Genomic DNA, 15,557 nt, shown 5'->3' with positions numbered 1-15,557 from the left:
TCCATCCACTATATATACCTAACTGAATCTTTATTTTTAATATAATTTTAAATACATTTTATATTATTATCAATAATATTTAAAAATAATTTATCAATTCAATCTTGAATTTGAGATCACTTGATTGAGTTTTTATTAAGGTTTTTTCGTCTTACCTTGATCACTGATGTGGTGAAGCAAAGGATTAAAAGTCAAAATTTTAATTGGACTACAACTGGGTTGAATTGTAACTTAATTAAATATATACCAAATATTATATAAAAAATTAAAATTAGTAAGTTTTACTAAAATTTATATGTGTGAATAAAATTGGTTTGAAATTCACATAATTTATTAAAATAAACTTATTTGTACATTATAATTATAATTATATTTTTGTTATTATTTTATTAAATAATAAAATAATTAATTATTAGTTATAAAATAAATTTTTTTTAAAAATTGAATATGGTGACTACACCATCAAAAACCATGAACACTTCATATTTAATCATAACCGTCCATCAAAAACCCTATCCTAAAATCATCACAGTGATTCATCTTTTGCTAAATGGAAGCCAAAGTCAAATCAAAACATAATAAGTCTGTGTCCTTTAATTAAGATGACAAATGACACCAAACAAAACTAAAAAAAGACTCCTAATTACATTTGATGTGAGACTAATTGAATAATTGCATAGCTGCTACATTTTCTAATTATGCATTTGTAACTTCATTGGCTCATTGAGCTTGAATTATTGAGGGGTGTTAGGTAGCACATGTCGGTAATATAAAGTGCTGAAATATAATTGGATTGTACTACAGCTACCGGAAAATTAATTTCGTCTTCTCTAATCAGACTGTAGCAGAGAATTTCAAAGCTTATTGAAGGATGGCAGTATTCTCTGAGGACACACAACTATTGCTTTCAGATCCTACAGATGATGAGAGGGTAAAGGAGGATAATTGCTTATTCTCGTGGTTTTTAAATTTGTTTAAAAAACCTCATAAATCTTTGGATAACTGTTCATTTGGTAATTTCCCATTTGATCCTGAAGGTGGGTAGTGCGAGTTATTTTAATTATTGGCTCCATATTCATTTATTTATTCTTTCTTTCTCACTGCGGCATTCTGTCATACAGGAAACTTACGGAAACGATTGAGATTGAAGGAGGTTAAGTACAAAGACAAACAATCTGGCAGTGGTGATAGCGTTGAGATGGTGAATGCTCATAAGCTGCAAGTATGGGATTGTGTTCATATTATCCCCATTTTATTTCTTAATCTTTCTGTAGCTGTGAACCAACATTTAAACTTGTTTTGGGTTTCTTTTCCAGATTAAATTCAACTATGATCTCTATAATAAAATTCAAAAACTTGTCCAAACTAATAAATCAGATTCTAGACGTCTTCCTGTAACACAAGACCTGTACCGCTATGAGTTTGGTCCAGGTGAGAAGAGATCCTTATTTCTTTTTTCTTTTGCAGAGTTAAAGTTAATGGCCAAATTAGACATTACCATCACAAAAAATAGTAATTAAATTTAATTGATTAATGCAGGATTTGTTGAAGGAATTCTAGGCATGAAAGCAGGAGGGATAAGAAGGATCATTTTTCCTCCAGATGGAGGACTAACCGTATTACAAGTCATTATCTAATTCAAAATTCCAATATTTTTTTTTTTTAAATTAAACTCTATTTGGATTCAAGTGCAGAAACCACTTCATCAATGTCAACAAGCCAAAACTTACTGTTCTAAGTTCTTCTATTCTCCGATACAAATTGTCTTTATCTGATATTATTAATTGATTATTTAAAGTTATACCATTCATTTTAATTACTTTTGTTTCTTAGGTGCAGGATTATGCAGTTCTAGATGTGGAGCTGCTTCAAGTTTGCCCATCCCCAGGTTCTCAGCTATATATATATATATATATATATATATTATAATCACCTATTAAATGGATGGAGGGATCCTTCTCTTTTAACCGGATGTCTCGAGTTCGAGCCTTTAAATACTCGGGAGGGTGCGCTTTGCTCATATTTATGGGTCTGCCCGGCGCGAATCCAAATTAGTCGAGTCAATGAATTTCGGACACTAGATGGTTGAAAAAAAGAAAATCAATGCTCCTCTTTGCTCAATAGCAAGCTTCTCAACTCTTTAGAATTCTTGATTTCTGCCTAAATAAACTGAAACATTACATACCAATACTATCACAGGTGTTCAAATTTCCCCCCTTGCACTGGAATTACCTGACAAAACTGGAAAAACATGAGAATTAAATTTTAGTTGATTTTTTACAAGAATATCATTCACACACACACACACACACACACACACACACACACACACACACACACACACACACATATATATATATATATATATATATATATATATATATATATATATATATATATATATATATATATCTTCCCAGAAAGAATTTGAAAGATTAACCGGTAATTAGTTTGCCCAGTTAATACAGTAATAAAGATTTTGATTAAAATTACTATTAGGATAATTTAGAATTTGTAACTATAATGATAATTCAGACTGTTGGACTTGGTTGTGCTGATGTTTCTTAGATAATGCTATGACTGATGCAGATGCTCCCTCCTTGGATTCTCATAATTTATTTGGGGAATTTCCATTTTATGAAGGTTTGTGTAAATTCAATGTTCTTCTTCTTCTTCTTCTTTTTATTTTTTAATAAATTGATTTTACTATCTTAAATCATGTAGATCATCTAGTACTCATTGTAAAAAATAATAATTAAAAGCATGCGTGTGTATATATATATATATATATATATATGCATCACCACCATTTCGAACTATGTAAAAAATTAATTAAAATAACTAATTTTATATGTAAAAACGAATTAAAATAACTAGTTAAAATTATGTAAAAAACAAAAGAATGCAGTCAGCATAGTTTGATCTCAAGTTCACACCTAAGCAACAACATCAATACCATTAAGCTAATGAATTGATAACAAATGACAAGCACATCACAAATTTTATAGAAAGCTGGTATAGCCCCCAGCCCTCTGGCTCTGTCACTAGACAAATCCAAAAATATAAATTTCTAAAATTGTAAAATTACCAATTTTTTATCATAAATTTGTAAAATCATATCAATTTTATAATTTTACTACTAAAAGTAGATTTTGATCAGATTTAGAGTTTATATATGTTTAACTCTATTTGGTATCTATTAGTCGTAAAATTATAAAATCGTAAGAATCTCTTGCAGCCAATTTAAAAATCAGGCCCAAACAAAGTAGCCGACCATGAAGCTCATGTAAATATTATAGAGCTAGAATAGGAATTATACAAACTATATAGCTAGGATTGTAAATATTCGAAAATATTATTTACTTTTTGGAGTGCACTCTTAGACTTGCAGAGTATTTTCTTTTTTAGTTATTATATATTAAGAGACTCAATGGATCGAAATAAAATTATAGATTATATAAAATAGGATAGTCATTCCCTTAGCTTAGCTTACTAGAAAGATTTTTTATTTTAATGTTTCAATTGGCTTTTTTCAGTAAGATCTAACTAATACATTCTCTTAAAAACAGGAAAACCGAAAGAAGAATATATTCGTGATCACTACACAAATGTTCCAAGGTCAGATGTTAAATACCTTGATGCTTTCGTTCCTGCACATAGTCATAATGCTCTTCCAAACCATGGTATTACGAAATTAAAGGTATGATCTAGTATTTGTTTTTATTTTTGACAGAATGGATAAAAGGAAATTCCATCTAAAATAATGTGGCATTTTATATATTATTTTTAGTAATATTATTACAATTTCATATATTACAATTTCTTTTTAAATATATATTATGTTCTAACGTAACTATGTTTTAATAGTAACATAATTGATTAATTTGAACGCAACATGATTTTGGTATTCATTTGAGTATTTTAAATGCATATATTCTTGAGTCTCATTTTAGTATATTTTTACTAGTATTTTTTTTCAACTGCATCTAAAAGCTGCTGAACACCACATGGTTATAAGAAATAACACGACGCCAAATGCCCAAATAAATCTGCATCTAAAAGCTGCTGAACACCAAAAGGCTAATCTTGAAACACTTAAACTCCAGACAGCTGAGAATCAGCAACCCCATTCACCTTATTTTAAATCTTGAGCACAAAAACCACCAATTCCCTCTTCAAAATCTCATTGCATTTCTCCACCAAATTTTTGACTCATAACGCAGCCTAACCACCTCCTAAAATCAATCCATAAGCAAGTTGAGAATCTACCTGCACCATGAGTCGATGCCAACCGTAATCCCAGGCAATTTGAAGTGCATAGACTATCAGCTTCAAGAGCATTACAAGAGCCTAACCCAGCTTGAAAACCAAGCATCCAGTTCCCTGCGACAAACTTGAAAAAAACTCAAAGCAAAATGCTCATCATCCTTAGTCTGCGATCTCCAACGATACTCTCTTCCCGTTTCTGTTCAAAATATATTATTATATCTACTCTTGGGGTATTTTGCAGGTTAAGTTCAAGTTTAATCTGTATTATGAATCCAAAGAACTTCATCGAAGCAGCAAAGCAAATTCAAATTCAGATTATTCTGCTGCAGAAGTGCACCTGTGCTCGCATAGTTTTGGTGAAGGTAAGTAATATATATATATATTAACTTGGAGTAAACTGGCAAAAAGAAAGAATTGTCAATTAATTTCAGATCCTTCTTTGTTTATGGGAATTACTGTAGGATTTGTGGAAGGAATTCAAGGGATGAAAAAAGGAGGAATAAGAAGGATTATTGTCCCTGTCTCAAAAGTCAGTATACATCTATTTTCTGGATTAGGATGCGCTTAAATATTAAATAGAAAAAAAAAAAAGATTTCTTGTTTATTTTATTTTTTTCCGACAGACTTATTTATTATTAATTAACTACACATTTCCATTATTTTCAATTTCAGAAGGATCAAAAAGACAGTTATTCAATTCTCTCCAAGGTAAAATGAAAGAGCTTGACTTGGCCTCTAGTAATCAAATTTCTATATATATAGCCGACAGTAATACTTTTTACAAAATGAAAAATAACTTAAAAAATTCCATAAAACTATATGATTTTGAGTTTGTAAAAATAACAACAATTGACATAATATGATTGTTCTTTTTTTTTTTTTTTCAATTTCCTTTTCTTTTGAATTGAATAAGGTCAAACTATTATCGGTGTTGTGCAGATGAAAAATTATGCTGTTTTTGACGTGGAGTTACTTGAATTTGGCCCCTCATTGGTATGCCACCACAGGGGACAAATTGCCGGAGAAGAGACGCCCGTATGCTTCTGTTGACTTCTGTCTGCTTCAGTGAAAAATTCGGATAAGTTAAATCAGTTTCCATGATTGAAAATTATTACTTTTAATAATAACTTATGTGTGGTTATTTATCATTTATATTTTTGTATTAAATGACAATGGCTTGAAAATTTTATGATAATTTATATTATTATGGCGAACAAGTATGTTTATAATCCTAACCGTTGAGTTTTGTTTAGATGTTTTGAGCTAGACTAGTTTTTTTTTTATAAGATGCATTTCACGTTGTTATTAATCATTATTTTTTACTTATTGTTTATATTCATTAATTTATTTTTATACAATATTAAGTATAATTATAATTTTTCTTTTATGTTTTTTAGATTTTTATAATGTTAAAATATGATTTGTGGTGTAATAATTTTAAATTAAAATTCGTCTCTATTTAAAGTAATACTCATATTCTAAGTGAATAATATTATTTTAAAACTATTTTTATATGATAGGATGATATTAAAAAAGTTAAATATATTTAATAAAATAATTGTAGATGATAAAATAAAAAATATTATTAATTATAAAATTAAATTTCAATTAACATCTAAGATTTCATTAAAAAAAGCATTTGATTAGAAATAAGTAACTATTAATAAATTGAATTTTATCGTTTCATTCATTTTTCACGCAATCAAAAGAGGAATAGCATAATAAATAAAAACGGATATATATATAAAAGCAATTTTAATATCTATTTATATTCAATTGCAATTTTAAAATTTTATAATTAAATAAAATTTTTTGGATGATTCAAAATAAATAAATTAAATAAAATAGATTAGATTATATAAACTAATATATATATATATATATATATATATATATATATATATATATATATATATATATTTGTGAACTGTTCAAAAATTTAAAAATTGCAATTATGTATTTACAGATTAGTTATTAATTTATAATAAATAAAATTTAAAAAAAATTAACAAAAAAAATCTAAAATCCAACAACTTGAAATTTATAATTATCTATTTATATATTCATAAATTCTCTACAACGTGTGTTGTACATCATCAGTACTCGTTTTTTATTACTCATTATTTAATTTCTTATATATAACTATTTATTATTTTTTGTGTATTATAATATTATAAATCCTCCTTCACAATTATAATAAATTACTTATTGAATCAAGTATTGAATATTATTGTGTATTATAATATTATTTAATTACTTATTGAATAAAAATATTTCTCCGTCCTAATTAGGAAAAAATAATTTTTTTTTTCCATCTGAATTTCTAATTGATTTCAAATATAAGTCCTTTACAGTAAAATAATAAATTTTTTCATTTACTTTGAGGATAATAAGTACTAAGATAATACTAATCTATTAACATTTTTTTTTTTTTTGAGAAATTTGATTCATTGATAATAAAATCAAGTATTATAAATACTCAATTAGATAAGACGTAAAACTTACTATCATAATTAATAGAAAGTTCATTGATCTTTCAACAACAAATGAATTATCTATATTCTTTTGAATAATAAAATTAAAACTAAAAAAAAATATTGAATTTTTCTGCTTGAAGATAACTTGACCAATATAACTCTTCATGTTGCTACTGGTCTTTTAATTGATTTAGACGATAAAATAACTTCTCTGGTTCTTCTATACTTGGATTGCCTTTCCAAAAACTTGTTGTGTCTGACGTATACAGATGAGTTCAAGCCACTATGCGTTAATAGTATGAATAAAGGAACAGGCTGCAGTACCAGACTCTATTGATCGAAGATACACATCAGTAAAATAATATCTAAATTCTCTAACAAAATAAAATAAAATATCATATATTTTAAGAACAAACCTTCATAAAGAAGGAACTAAATAATTACGGAAGAAGGGACAAAAGAACTCCAAATATGGAGACAAAGCAACAATAACAATCTATTAACTAGTAAAATATTATTAATTAATTTATTGCAGTAATATTGATAATAATATTAATTCAAAATTAATATAAAATTAGTACCAAAAAGAGCAAAATAATAAATACCGAAGCAATAAAAAACAGTTGTAGAGGCATCAAACATTAGTTATGGCTATAATAAAGTGGTAAGTTAATAGGAGATCTAATTGAATTAAAATTCCTAATTGAATTATAATTCTAAAGTAATAATTTAATAGAATTCTTAATTGAGTTAAAATTTCTAAATTAATTATAACTATAATTCCCTTAGTATTTTTAATTAATTTCCTTTGAGCTTTAGCTTCCCTTTATACTAAAAAAATCATCTAATAGTTTATTATTATTATTATTGAGTAAAATCTAGAACTAATCAAAAGAGAAATTTATTGAATTTAGAAAAAAAAAAAAAAAGGGATAGCAGAAGAGATAAAATGCATATATAAAAAGTAGAAAAAAAAAAAAGTAGGATCACAAACATAACATTAGAGTCTATCTCTAATATTGAAAGTGTCGAATTCAAACATAGGATCACAAACAATAACAAATTTATAATATAAAAAATTAAAGAAAAAATTTTTTTAAACAAATTAAAGATTACTAAGTCATCAACTTTGCAAGAGATCAGATACACTTGCATTAATGAAATTCATAGCTCTTCAATTTGCATAACTAATCAAAATTCTTACAAAGAGCAACGGGAAAAAAAAAATACCAACTATATATTTTCTAAATCAAATATTTAAAAATAAAATCAAATATTTAAAAATATAAAAATTTTTAAAATATCTAATTAACACATATATTTATTAAAAATAAAATTAAAAAATATAAAACTTAAAATTTTAAAATTCTTAATTATTTATATGTTAACTAATAAAAAGAGAATATTTTCCTTTCAAAAAAAAAAAAAAAAGAGATAATATAGAACAAACCTTTTATCCTCGCTAAATAAATCCTCAATTTTCCCTACAACCAGCCATTCGTTTGATGAGAAATAAAAAGGAATATCGAAAATTCGAGTGGTTGAAGCTGAAGCAGCTACTTTCGAAGTAACAGAAAGCTCCTACATAAAATGTTATGTATATTTTATTTGAAAATTTATGTTTTAAAAAACATATCCAATCAAATTATACAAATATAAACAAAAAATAATATGCTTTTTTCTCTTTTTATCTCTCCCTTGAATAAAGTATTTTAAATTATAATCAAAATAAAATCAAAATATTTAAATTCGGATGTCTCATCATCATATATATTTGTTAAAATTAAATTTAAAAAAGGATAAAGTTAAAATTTTGAAATTCTTAATTATCTATATGTATTTATTTAAAAAATAATTTTTATAAATTATATCCAATTAATTAATAAAATGTATTTTTTTAATAGACTATAACTAAGAATATTTTAAATATTTCAAATTTTATTAAGGACGATATTAGAAATCATATTATCCCTTCATATTTCCACATTTATATATAGTATAGATTATAGATAATTTAAATAATTATATATATATATATATATATAATTATATATATATATATATATATATTAAATTAAAATTTTTGGATTGGCCATAGCTAAAGGTATTTTATAATATCTCAAATTTCATTAATGATTTTTTTTTTTAAATCTCATTATTTCCCTACATTTGCACTTTTCTAGATTGAGTTTTTTTTTTTTTTTTTAAATCCAAATTCTATAAATTTCCTTTTGGCTAGCAAGTCATTTGAAATGAAAGTGTTGGTTTTTTATAATTTTACACTTAGAACATTCAAATGCTTAATCACCTGTGCGAATTTCCTAAAAGTGCCTGTATTCATCGCATTGAGCAATTATAGTCGGTTTCCTTGATCCCACTCAAGTTGAAAAATTATATTTATAATATAGGTTTAAATTGATAAAAAAAATTTAAAAATTACATGTTGTGTAAAAACTTTTTGGAGTTTTTAATCTAACCCCACTAAAAAATTATATTAATTTAATGACTCTACTGAAAAACATTTCAGACTCCACACACTGATTTTTTGGATTGATATTGGATAGAATATACTGAAAATGGGGAAAAAATATTTATGTGTTAGCTCCTTGATGTTTGCTCGTTAGTATTCTTGGCCAGAAAAATCCCAGAACTGCAGAAAATTCAAGTTTCAAACTTCAAAAGTAAAGGTTCTCCAAGGACTTGTGAGGTTACTTGAGGTCATCTACTGGTGGACTTGCCACCAAATTATATTTTAACGTATAAAGCAGGTAGCTAATACCATATTATAAAATGTCCCTGCAATATTATAGCTATATATAATAATAATAATAATAATAATAATAATAATAAATCATTTAGTAATAATAGGAATATTATCACGGGACTGCATCTCTTTTTTTTTAATATAATCACCGGCATCTGAAAATCTACTGGACTCGATTACGTTTAGTTCGAATATTACAAAATTTATACAGGGAACGACTTTTTTAATATACTAATTTTCGTACTCAAGATTTCAACTCGAAACCACACTGCATCTCTTCCTCTAATCGTAAAAGCTTAGTCAAAATTTAGCTGTGGTTGTTAAATTAAATCGCTCTTTTTGCTGGCTAAGTGGGACCTTAAATTGTACCCTTTGCCTGCCACTCCTGCGGGTATCATTAGCTATGGTTATGGAAAAGATATAAATTTTTTTCCTTTATTAATTATTTTCCCTTTCAAATGTCAAAAGAGAGTTTTGGATTAATCTAAAAACTACTAAATAATTAAAATCTGCAAAGCTTTCTTTTCAAAAATTTTCAGTTCCTCTCTATATGCATAATAAACCAAAAATAGGTCTGTGTGCACTTAGATTTTGGAGAGACCGGAAATTGGACGAAAAAGAAATTAAGAGGGAAGGGAGGGGACCATAAAGGCCAAAGGGCAAGGAGGACCATAGATACATACACACATACATATATATACTGCAAAAACAATCAAGATTATCTATTGAAAATTCCATGGATAAATTTTGAAATTCTTTCGGTAATTAGGAATACCTACAGAATAGCGGCAAAATTTTTTTATCGGCAAAGTTCTTGTTGCTAATTTTTTTCTACTAAAAAAATTTTTCTGTCAGTAAATCAATTATTTTTTTGGGTAAATTTGAATTCCAATTGGTTATAAATTTATCGTTCACTTTTTCAATAATATTCGGTCGGTAACTTGTCGGTATTTTTGCAAAAATACTCTTTATTATTTATTTTTAATTCTTTGAAATTAAATTATTCGGTCGGTAATTGATTCAAAAAAAAAATCGGTAATATTAGCTAGAATTGTAATTTTTATTTTTATTTTTAATTAATGAACTAATTTCATTTTAATACTGATTAAATTTTTATAACTAATTTAAATCAGAAATTTGAAAAAAGAACAAATAACAAAAATAAAAGAAAAGATGGAGATGGAAATGGGGAATATGAAAAAAGAAGAAAAGATGAGAAAACAAAACAAGATAGAGAAGGAGAAAATTTATGAGAATAAAAAAGAGAAGAATAAGAAAAAAAAAAAAAAAGAAAGAGGAGAAAACGAAAAAGAGATGGTAAGAAGAAGAAAGAAAAAAAAAATAATGAAAGAAAGAAAGAAAGAGAGAAACAAGAAAAAAAAAATGAAGAACAAGATGGTATTGAAGAAGAAGAAGAAAAAAAAAAGAAGATAGGAAGAAAGAAAAAAGAAAGATGATGACGAAGAAAGGGAAAAAAAAAAAAAAAAAAGAAAGACAACAAGAAAGAAGAAATGAAGAAGAAAAAAAAGGAGAAGAAAGCTAAGGTAAGGAGAAAAAAAAATGAATGAGAAGTCAGATGAGAAAAAAACACAGGGTTAGTATTTAAAAATAAATTTTCAGTATTTACCATTATTTTCTGAATATTCTTAGAAAATATCGTTGTTTCCTGCCTATTTATAACGCTTCAAATTCAAAATTTTTGTAGAAATTGATTGATAATCTATCGGTAATTAGTTAGTAATTTGTTGATAATCAATCGGTAAATTGTCAAACTATACGCAAATTTATGGCGCGCTTTTTACCGACAAAATACAAATTTATCAGTAAAATTTATTGGTTTTTTTCGGTAATTAGTTGCTAGAATTATATAATCTTTTCTCATTCTAAAATTAAATTTTATCAATAAACAAATGCTAATCTATCGGTAATTACCGACAAAAGCTGTCTGTCGGTAAAATCTATTACTGAATGCTGATTTTTTTTAGTGATGTATATATTAGTTTTTATAAACGTGAGCTACACGTTATTTGTATTCACAGTGCATACTCGTATTTTAATTTTTTTGTGTCTTTATTTTACTATCTTAACCCATGGTTATACAGATATAAAAATCTAAAAATATAATGAATATAATAGTGATTAGCTTGAAAAAATCAAAGAAAAATATATAGTATAAAACTTTATTAATATCACATAATATCTATAATAAATATAATATCAATTTTTATCATTTAAATCGTACTTAATTTATTATACGTTTTACGTTTTTCAAAATCTAATATAATTCTTTTTTGCATTTATATTAATATTAATTTATGTATCTATGAATTCTGTTATTCTTCTCCCTTCCCCTCCCCTTTCTTAAAGAGCTTATGTGAAGCTTGAGGTGAGTTTACCATATGAGCAGGTTTCGACTCCGTTCAAGGTTTTTGATTGAGTTTCAGAGAAGAGTTACTTCACGGAAGAGGGGTAAAAAGACTGAGAATGGTGGCAAATATGGGGGAGATGCTGATGACGAAGGGGTTATCCCAAATACCAATTTGCACTTGCTTTGAATAAAACAAGGTGAGAAAGAACGTGAGAATGGTATCTCTTACAAGAGATGATTTCTTGTCCTAGTGTTAAGGGTTTTGTTGCTTGCTTTACTTTTCCTTGGCTTTAAATCCATGATGGCTTTTGACTTGTGTTCAATAAATTTAACTCGAGTAACATTGGTGAACAAAATTAAAATTGTGAAGCATAAATGTTAAGATATTAAATGATAATTTTATGGGGGAGATTAATAAGATCAATTTATACCTTCTCGAGGAAGAGCAAAAGGCCCGCTATACTCGTTTCCTTCAGCTAATTTTGGTCAGAATTAAAAGCGTTTCAATGGAGAAACGTCAACGCCAAAAGAACGAAAAGACTGAGCAATCCTCGCCCGAGACTTCAAAGGCGAGGGAGCCCCTTCAACAAAAATTGAAAATGCGCCAAACTGCAAAAACAATTTTCTTAGTTAAAAATATTAAAAAAGCTTTGTTCTTCAAGGTAAGAAAGCCAAAGAGAGATATTTGAGAAGGTTGATTGTATGGAAGACAGTACTGTCAAAACCGGCGGTCCAACGCGGTCCGTGCGGGTTTGGTCCCAAAATGGGCTGAGTCAAAAAAGCCTGTTAAACAACGAGCTTCTAATTTTGAAGCTCGACCCGACCCTCAGCAGGCCCATGGACACGTCCTTTTTCTTTTAATTGTTTGCATTCAAACTAAAAGCTAATTAAACTCAAAGAAACAATTAATTAAATTGGGATAACTCAATAAATTAAAGAGTTAGAGTTGACAACCCACCTTAACTAGTTTAAATATAATTTTAATATAGAAAATAGGATCCATAACTTGTGGAAATTTTCACAGGTTTATTGTGAAAATCAATGTCCTATTTCTTTAAGATTCTGCCTGCAGTAATCCTCACAGTTATGATTTTCTCTTACCTCCTAAAGCGGGCAGTTTGCTGATCTGTTTGGTCCGGCCTGTGCAGGTTTGCTCTCAAAAGGGTTTGGGTAAAAAAAGCCTTTCTTGAAAATGGTTCTAAATTCTCTTGTTCAGATCCAAAAAAATACAGGCAATCCCGAGCCGTCTACGGGCTTAAGCTCCTTTTTACAGTACCATTGGTGGAGATGAGATCTCATATGTAGGACTTGATTACAGTCTCATGTTGAACTATATAAAAAATCGATTGTGACCCATTTGTCTCTTAAGAAATTGGATTTTTCGACGTGGGCATAAGATTTTAAATAAATCCCAGAATTTGTGTGTCACCCTATTAATCTTTGCTACTTTGAGGAATAAAAAACTGGTTTAAAGGACACATAAAATGTATAATTTATCAAGAGAATTTTAGGGATTAGGTTTAGGGGTTTTGAGGATTTGGGGGATTAGGTTTTGGGGTTTTGATGATTTTGGATGGAGAAATCGTTATTTTCATGGGAGGGAGGCAATCAAAAGGTTATTAAATCTATCTTTTAGTTTTAATTTAAGTTAGGTTAGGTTAAATCATGTGTCAGATGAAATTTACTATTTATTATTTTATTCATTTTTAAATCTAGATTTAAAATTAGGATGTAATTATAATGTAAGTTTGAAATTAGAGTATCTAAGTGATTAAATTGAAAATAGGATACAACAATTACAACTTAGTAAAATTCAGGATATTTAAAATGAATTACTCCATAATAAAGGAGTGAATTGAGGAGGGGACCTCCTCTAATCACATGTGTTCCTCTAACCCAGTGGATAGCCCAAACTTCCCAAGACTGCAACTATATTACATTTCCTAAAATTATGAAAACGAGAAAAGGATAATAAAATATCAGATAAAAGCTTGCAATTGCAGAATTCAAGTGAAAAGGAGGAGCAGCATCCTTAATAATATATATATAACGACAAAATCTGCTTACGAGTGAGGGAGTCAAAATGGATTAGCTTGTTGGGATTAAAAGGAGAAAAACTAAAATATATAAAAGCTAATACAAATCAATATCTTGTAATAAAAGCTAAATCACTCTAAAAATTATTATAATTAGTACGAGAATGTGTATAATATTATTAAAATTTATAAGCTCAAACAGAAAATAGGTCATTTATAAAGAATAAGGTACGATAAAATTGAATTTATTTATTCAGAGTTTAAATACAAAAGATTTTTAAGACACTATACCATACAATGGCGTATAGCATGACACATTGAAAATAAATAAATTAACATAGCCAAACCCACAAATGCGACTAACGGCACTACTGCGTGGAGAGCTTCGGTTCCACAGGACATCTTTCCGACCTTTATCTCCACCACGTAAGCCAGAGAAAATGCCAAAAGAACAACCCCAGCTATTGATGCCAGAACTGATAATAAAAACAATAGACCCTGAACCCAGTGCACTTCTAATTTATCACTTTTTTGAATTCCATACATGTTGATATAAATCTTGAGTGATTTGGCTACCTGGCTTGAGAAGAGGAACAGAGCAAATGAAATAATTTCGAAAACGATCACTCTCTTTCCCATTCTTGTGTCCGCCATGCATTCCGGTCGCTGTTCAAGGCTAACATGGTTTGGAGTTGCAGTAAAGGTTAGACCAATAAACACAGCAATTGTGAAAAGTGAGTTCACGTTAACAAGATCTTCCAGTGCTTTTAAATTGATTTCCTTGCGCTCATCGTCATCCCATACAATTTGTTTATTTCCATCCGGGCACATTGTTATTTCTGAATGGACACTGAAAATCAAAATTTAGTTTAACATATAAACATAGAAAGCCAACTCCGACACATAAATGAAGAGTAATGAGATATAATATATATACGTACACCGTTACACGTTTATCACAGATCCTTTCTTCTTCTTCTTGTTCTTTCTTTTTTCCTTACAGCAAGGAGTTCTGTTGCAGGTCTCTCTCTAAGCGAGTTGAAGACCTGTAGTTGAATGCAAAAAATTGTTGTTTAAATAAAATTGAGAAGTGGAAGGGCTCATAAAAATAAAAAAAAAGTTGGATTGTTTTTTTCAAAAAAAAAAAAAAAAAAAAGAAAAGAAAAGAGAAAATTTTGTCCAAACATGCTCGAAAAATTACCACGCTTAAATAATTCTAAACGAAAATTCCTCTTTAACTTAGAAAAAATTCCAAAATAATTGAAATTTTGATCTGGGATAACCTGAAGTGGATAAAACCCAACATGTCCCAGCTAAACCAATTATTAGTCTCAGTTAAAAAATTTTAGGGGGCTGAAAAATAAGATTCTAAAATTAAAATTCTGGAATCAAACGAGCTAGGCTTTTTGTCTTTTGCTAAACTTTAGCAAATTAAGATTCCTTCATCTATACATAAGTCCACTGTCCTCCCATGATAAATTATTAATTTAGACCGATCAAAACTAAATAATGACTTCCGTCTTCCTACAATTCTTTATTGAGGTATTAATTATTGATTCCACAAACATTTGATGTGACACTAATTAATAGGCTAGAGACGCTTGATAAGGATTTTGATCATCAGTAGCTAATAGCTTTTTTTT

The 15,557-nt window shown here is 27.8% G+C and overlaps 2 protein-coding genes across 4 annotated transcripts; one reads left to right on the top strand and one right to left on the bottom strand.

Annotated features, from left to right (window-relative positions):
- The first annotated feature begins 727 nt into the window (after nt 1-727).
- Nucleotides 728-5,486, top strand: LOC105643984 (uncharacterized). Of its 2 annotated transcripts, none has more exons than XM_012229240.4 (11): nt 728-1,037; nt 1,122-1,222; nt 1,317-1,431; nt 1,540-1,625; nt 1,840-1,888; nt 2,590-2,643; nt 3,570-3,700; nt 4,511-4,631; nt 4,731-4,798; nt 4,942-4,977; nt 5,209-5,486. In XM_012229240.4, exons 1-11 carry the CDS (start codon nt 872-874, stop codon nt 5,317-5,319), a joined length of 1,038 nt encoding a protein of 345 aa, XP_012084630.1. In that variant the 5' UTR covers nt 728-871; the 3' UTR covers nt 5,320-5,486. The 2 variants fall into 2 exon arrangements, with proteins under 2 accessions (XP_012084630.1, XP_012084624.1); XM_012229234.4 differs by having other exon boundaries at nt 729-1,037; nt 1,834-1,888.
- An 8,657-nt stretch (nt 5,487-14,143) lies between these two features.
- LOC110010602 (uncharacterized) lies at nt 14,144-14,979 on the bottom strand. 2 transcript variants are annotated; one of them, XM_089719681.1, is made up of 2 exons: nt 14,856-14,979; nt 14,144-14,764 (listed from the first exon to the last, which is right to left on the bottom strand). In XM_089719681.1, exon 2 carries the CDS (start codon nt 14,743-14,745, stop codon nt 14,200-14,202), a length of 546 nt encoding a protein of 181 aa, XP_089575807.1. In that variant the 5' UTR covers nt 14,746-14,764; nt 14,856-14,979; the 3' UTR covers nt 14,144-14,199. The 2 variants fall into 2 exon arrangements, with proteins under 2 accessions (XP_089575807.1, XP_089575808.1); XM_089719682.1 differs by having other exon boundaries at nt 14,144-14,753; nt 14,858-14,972.
- Between the last annotated feature and the right edge of the window lie 578 nt (nt 14,980-15,557).

The sequence above is a fragment of the Jatropha curcas genome, chromosome 3 (assembly GCF_041381405.1).
Source record: "Jatropha curcas cultivar XTBG-Jc1 chromosome 3, XTBG_Jcur_1.0, whole genome shotgun sequence".
Taxonomy (NCBI): domain Eukaryota; kingdom Viridiplantae; phylum Streptophyta; class Magnoliopsida; order Malpighiales; family Euphorbiaceae; genus Jatropha; species Jatropha curcas.
The sequence above is the reverse complement of the archived record's forward strand: the minus strand, read 5'-3'. Positions and strand labels throughout refer to the sequence as shown.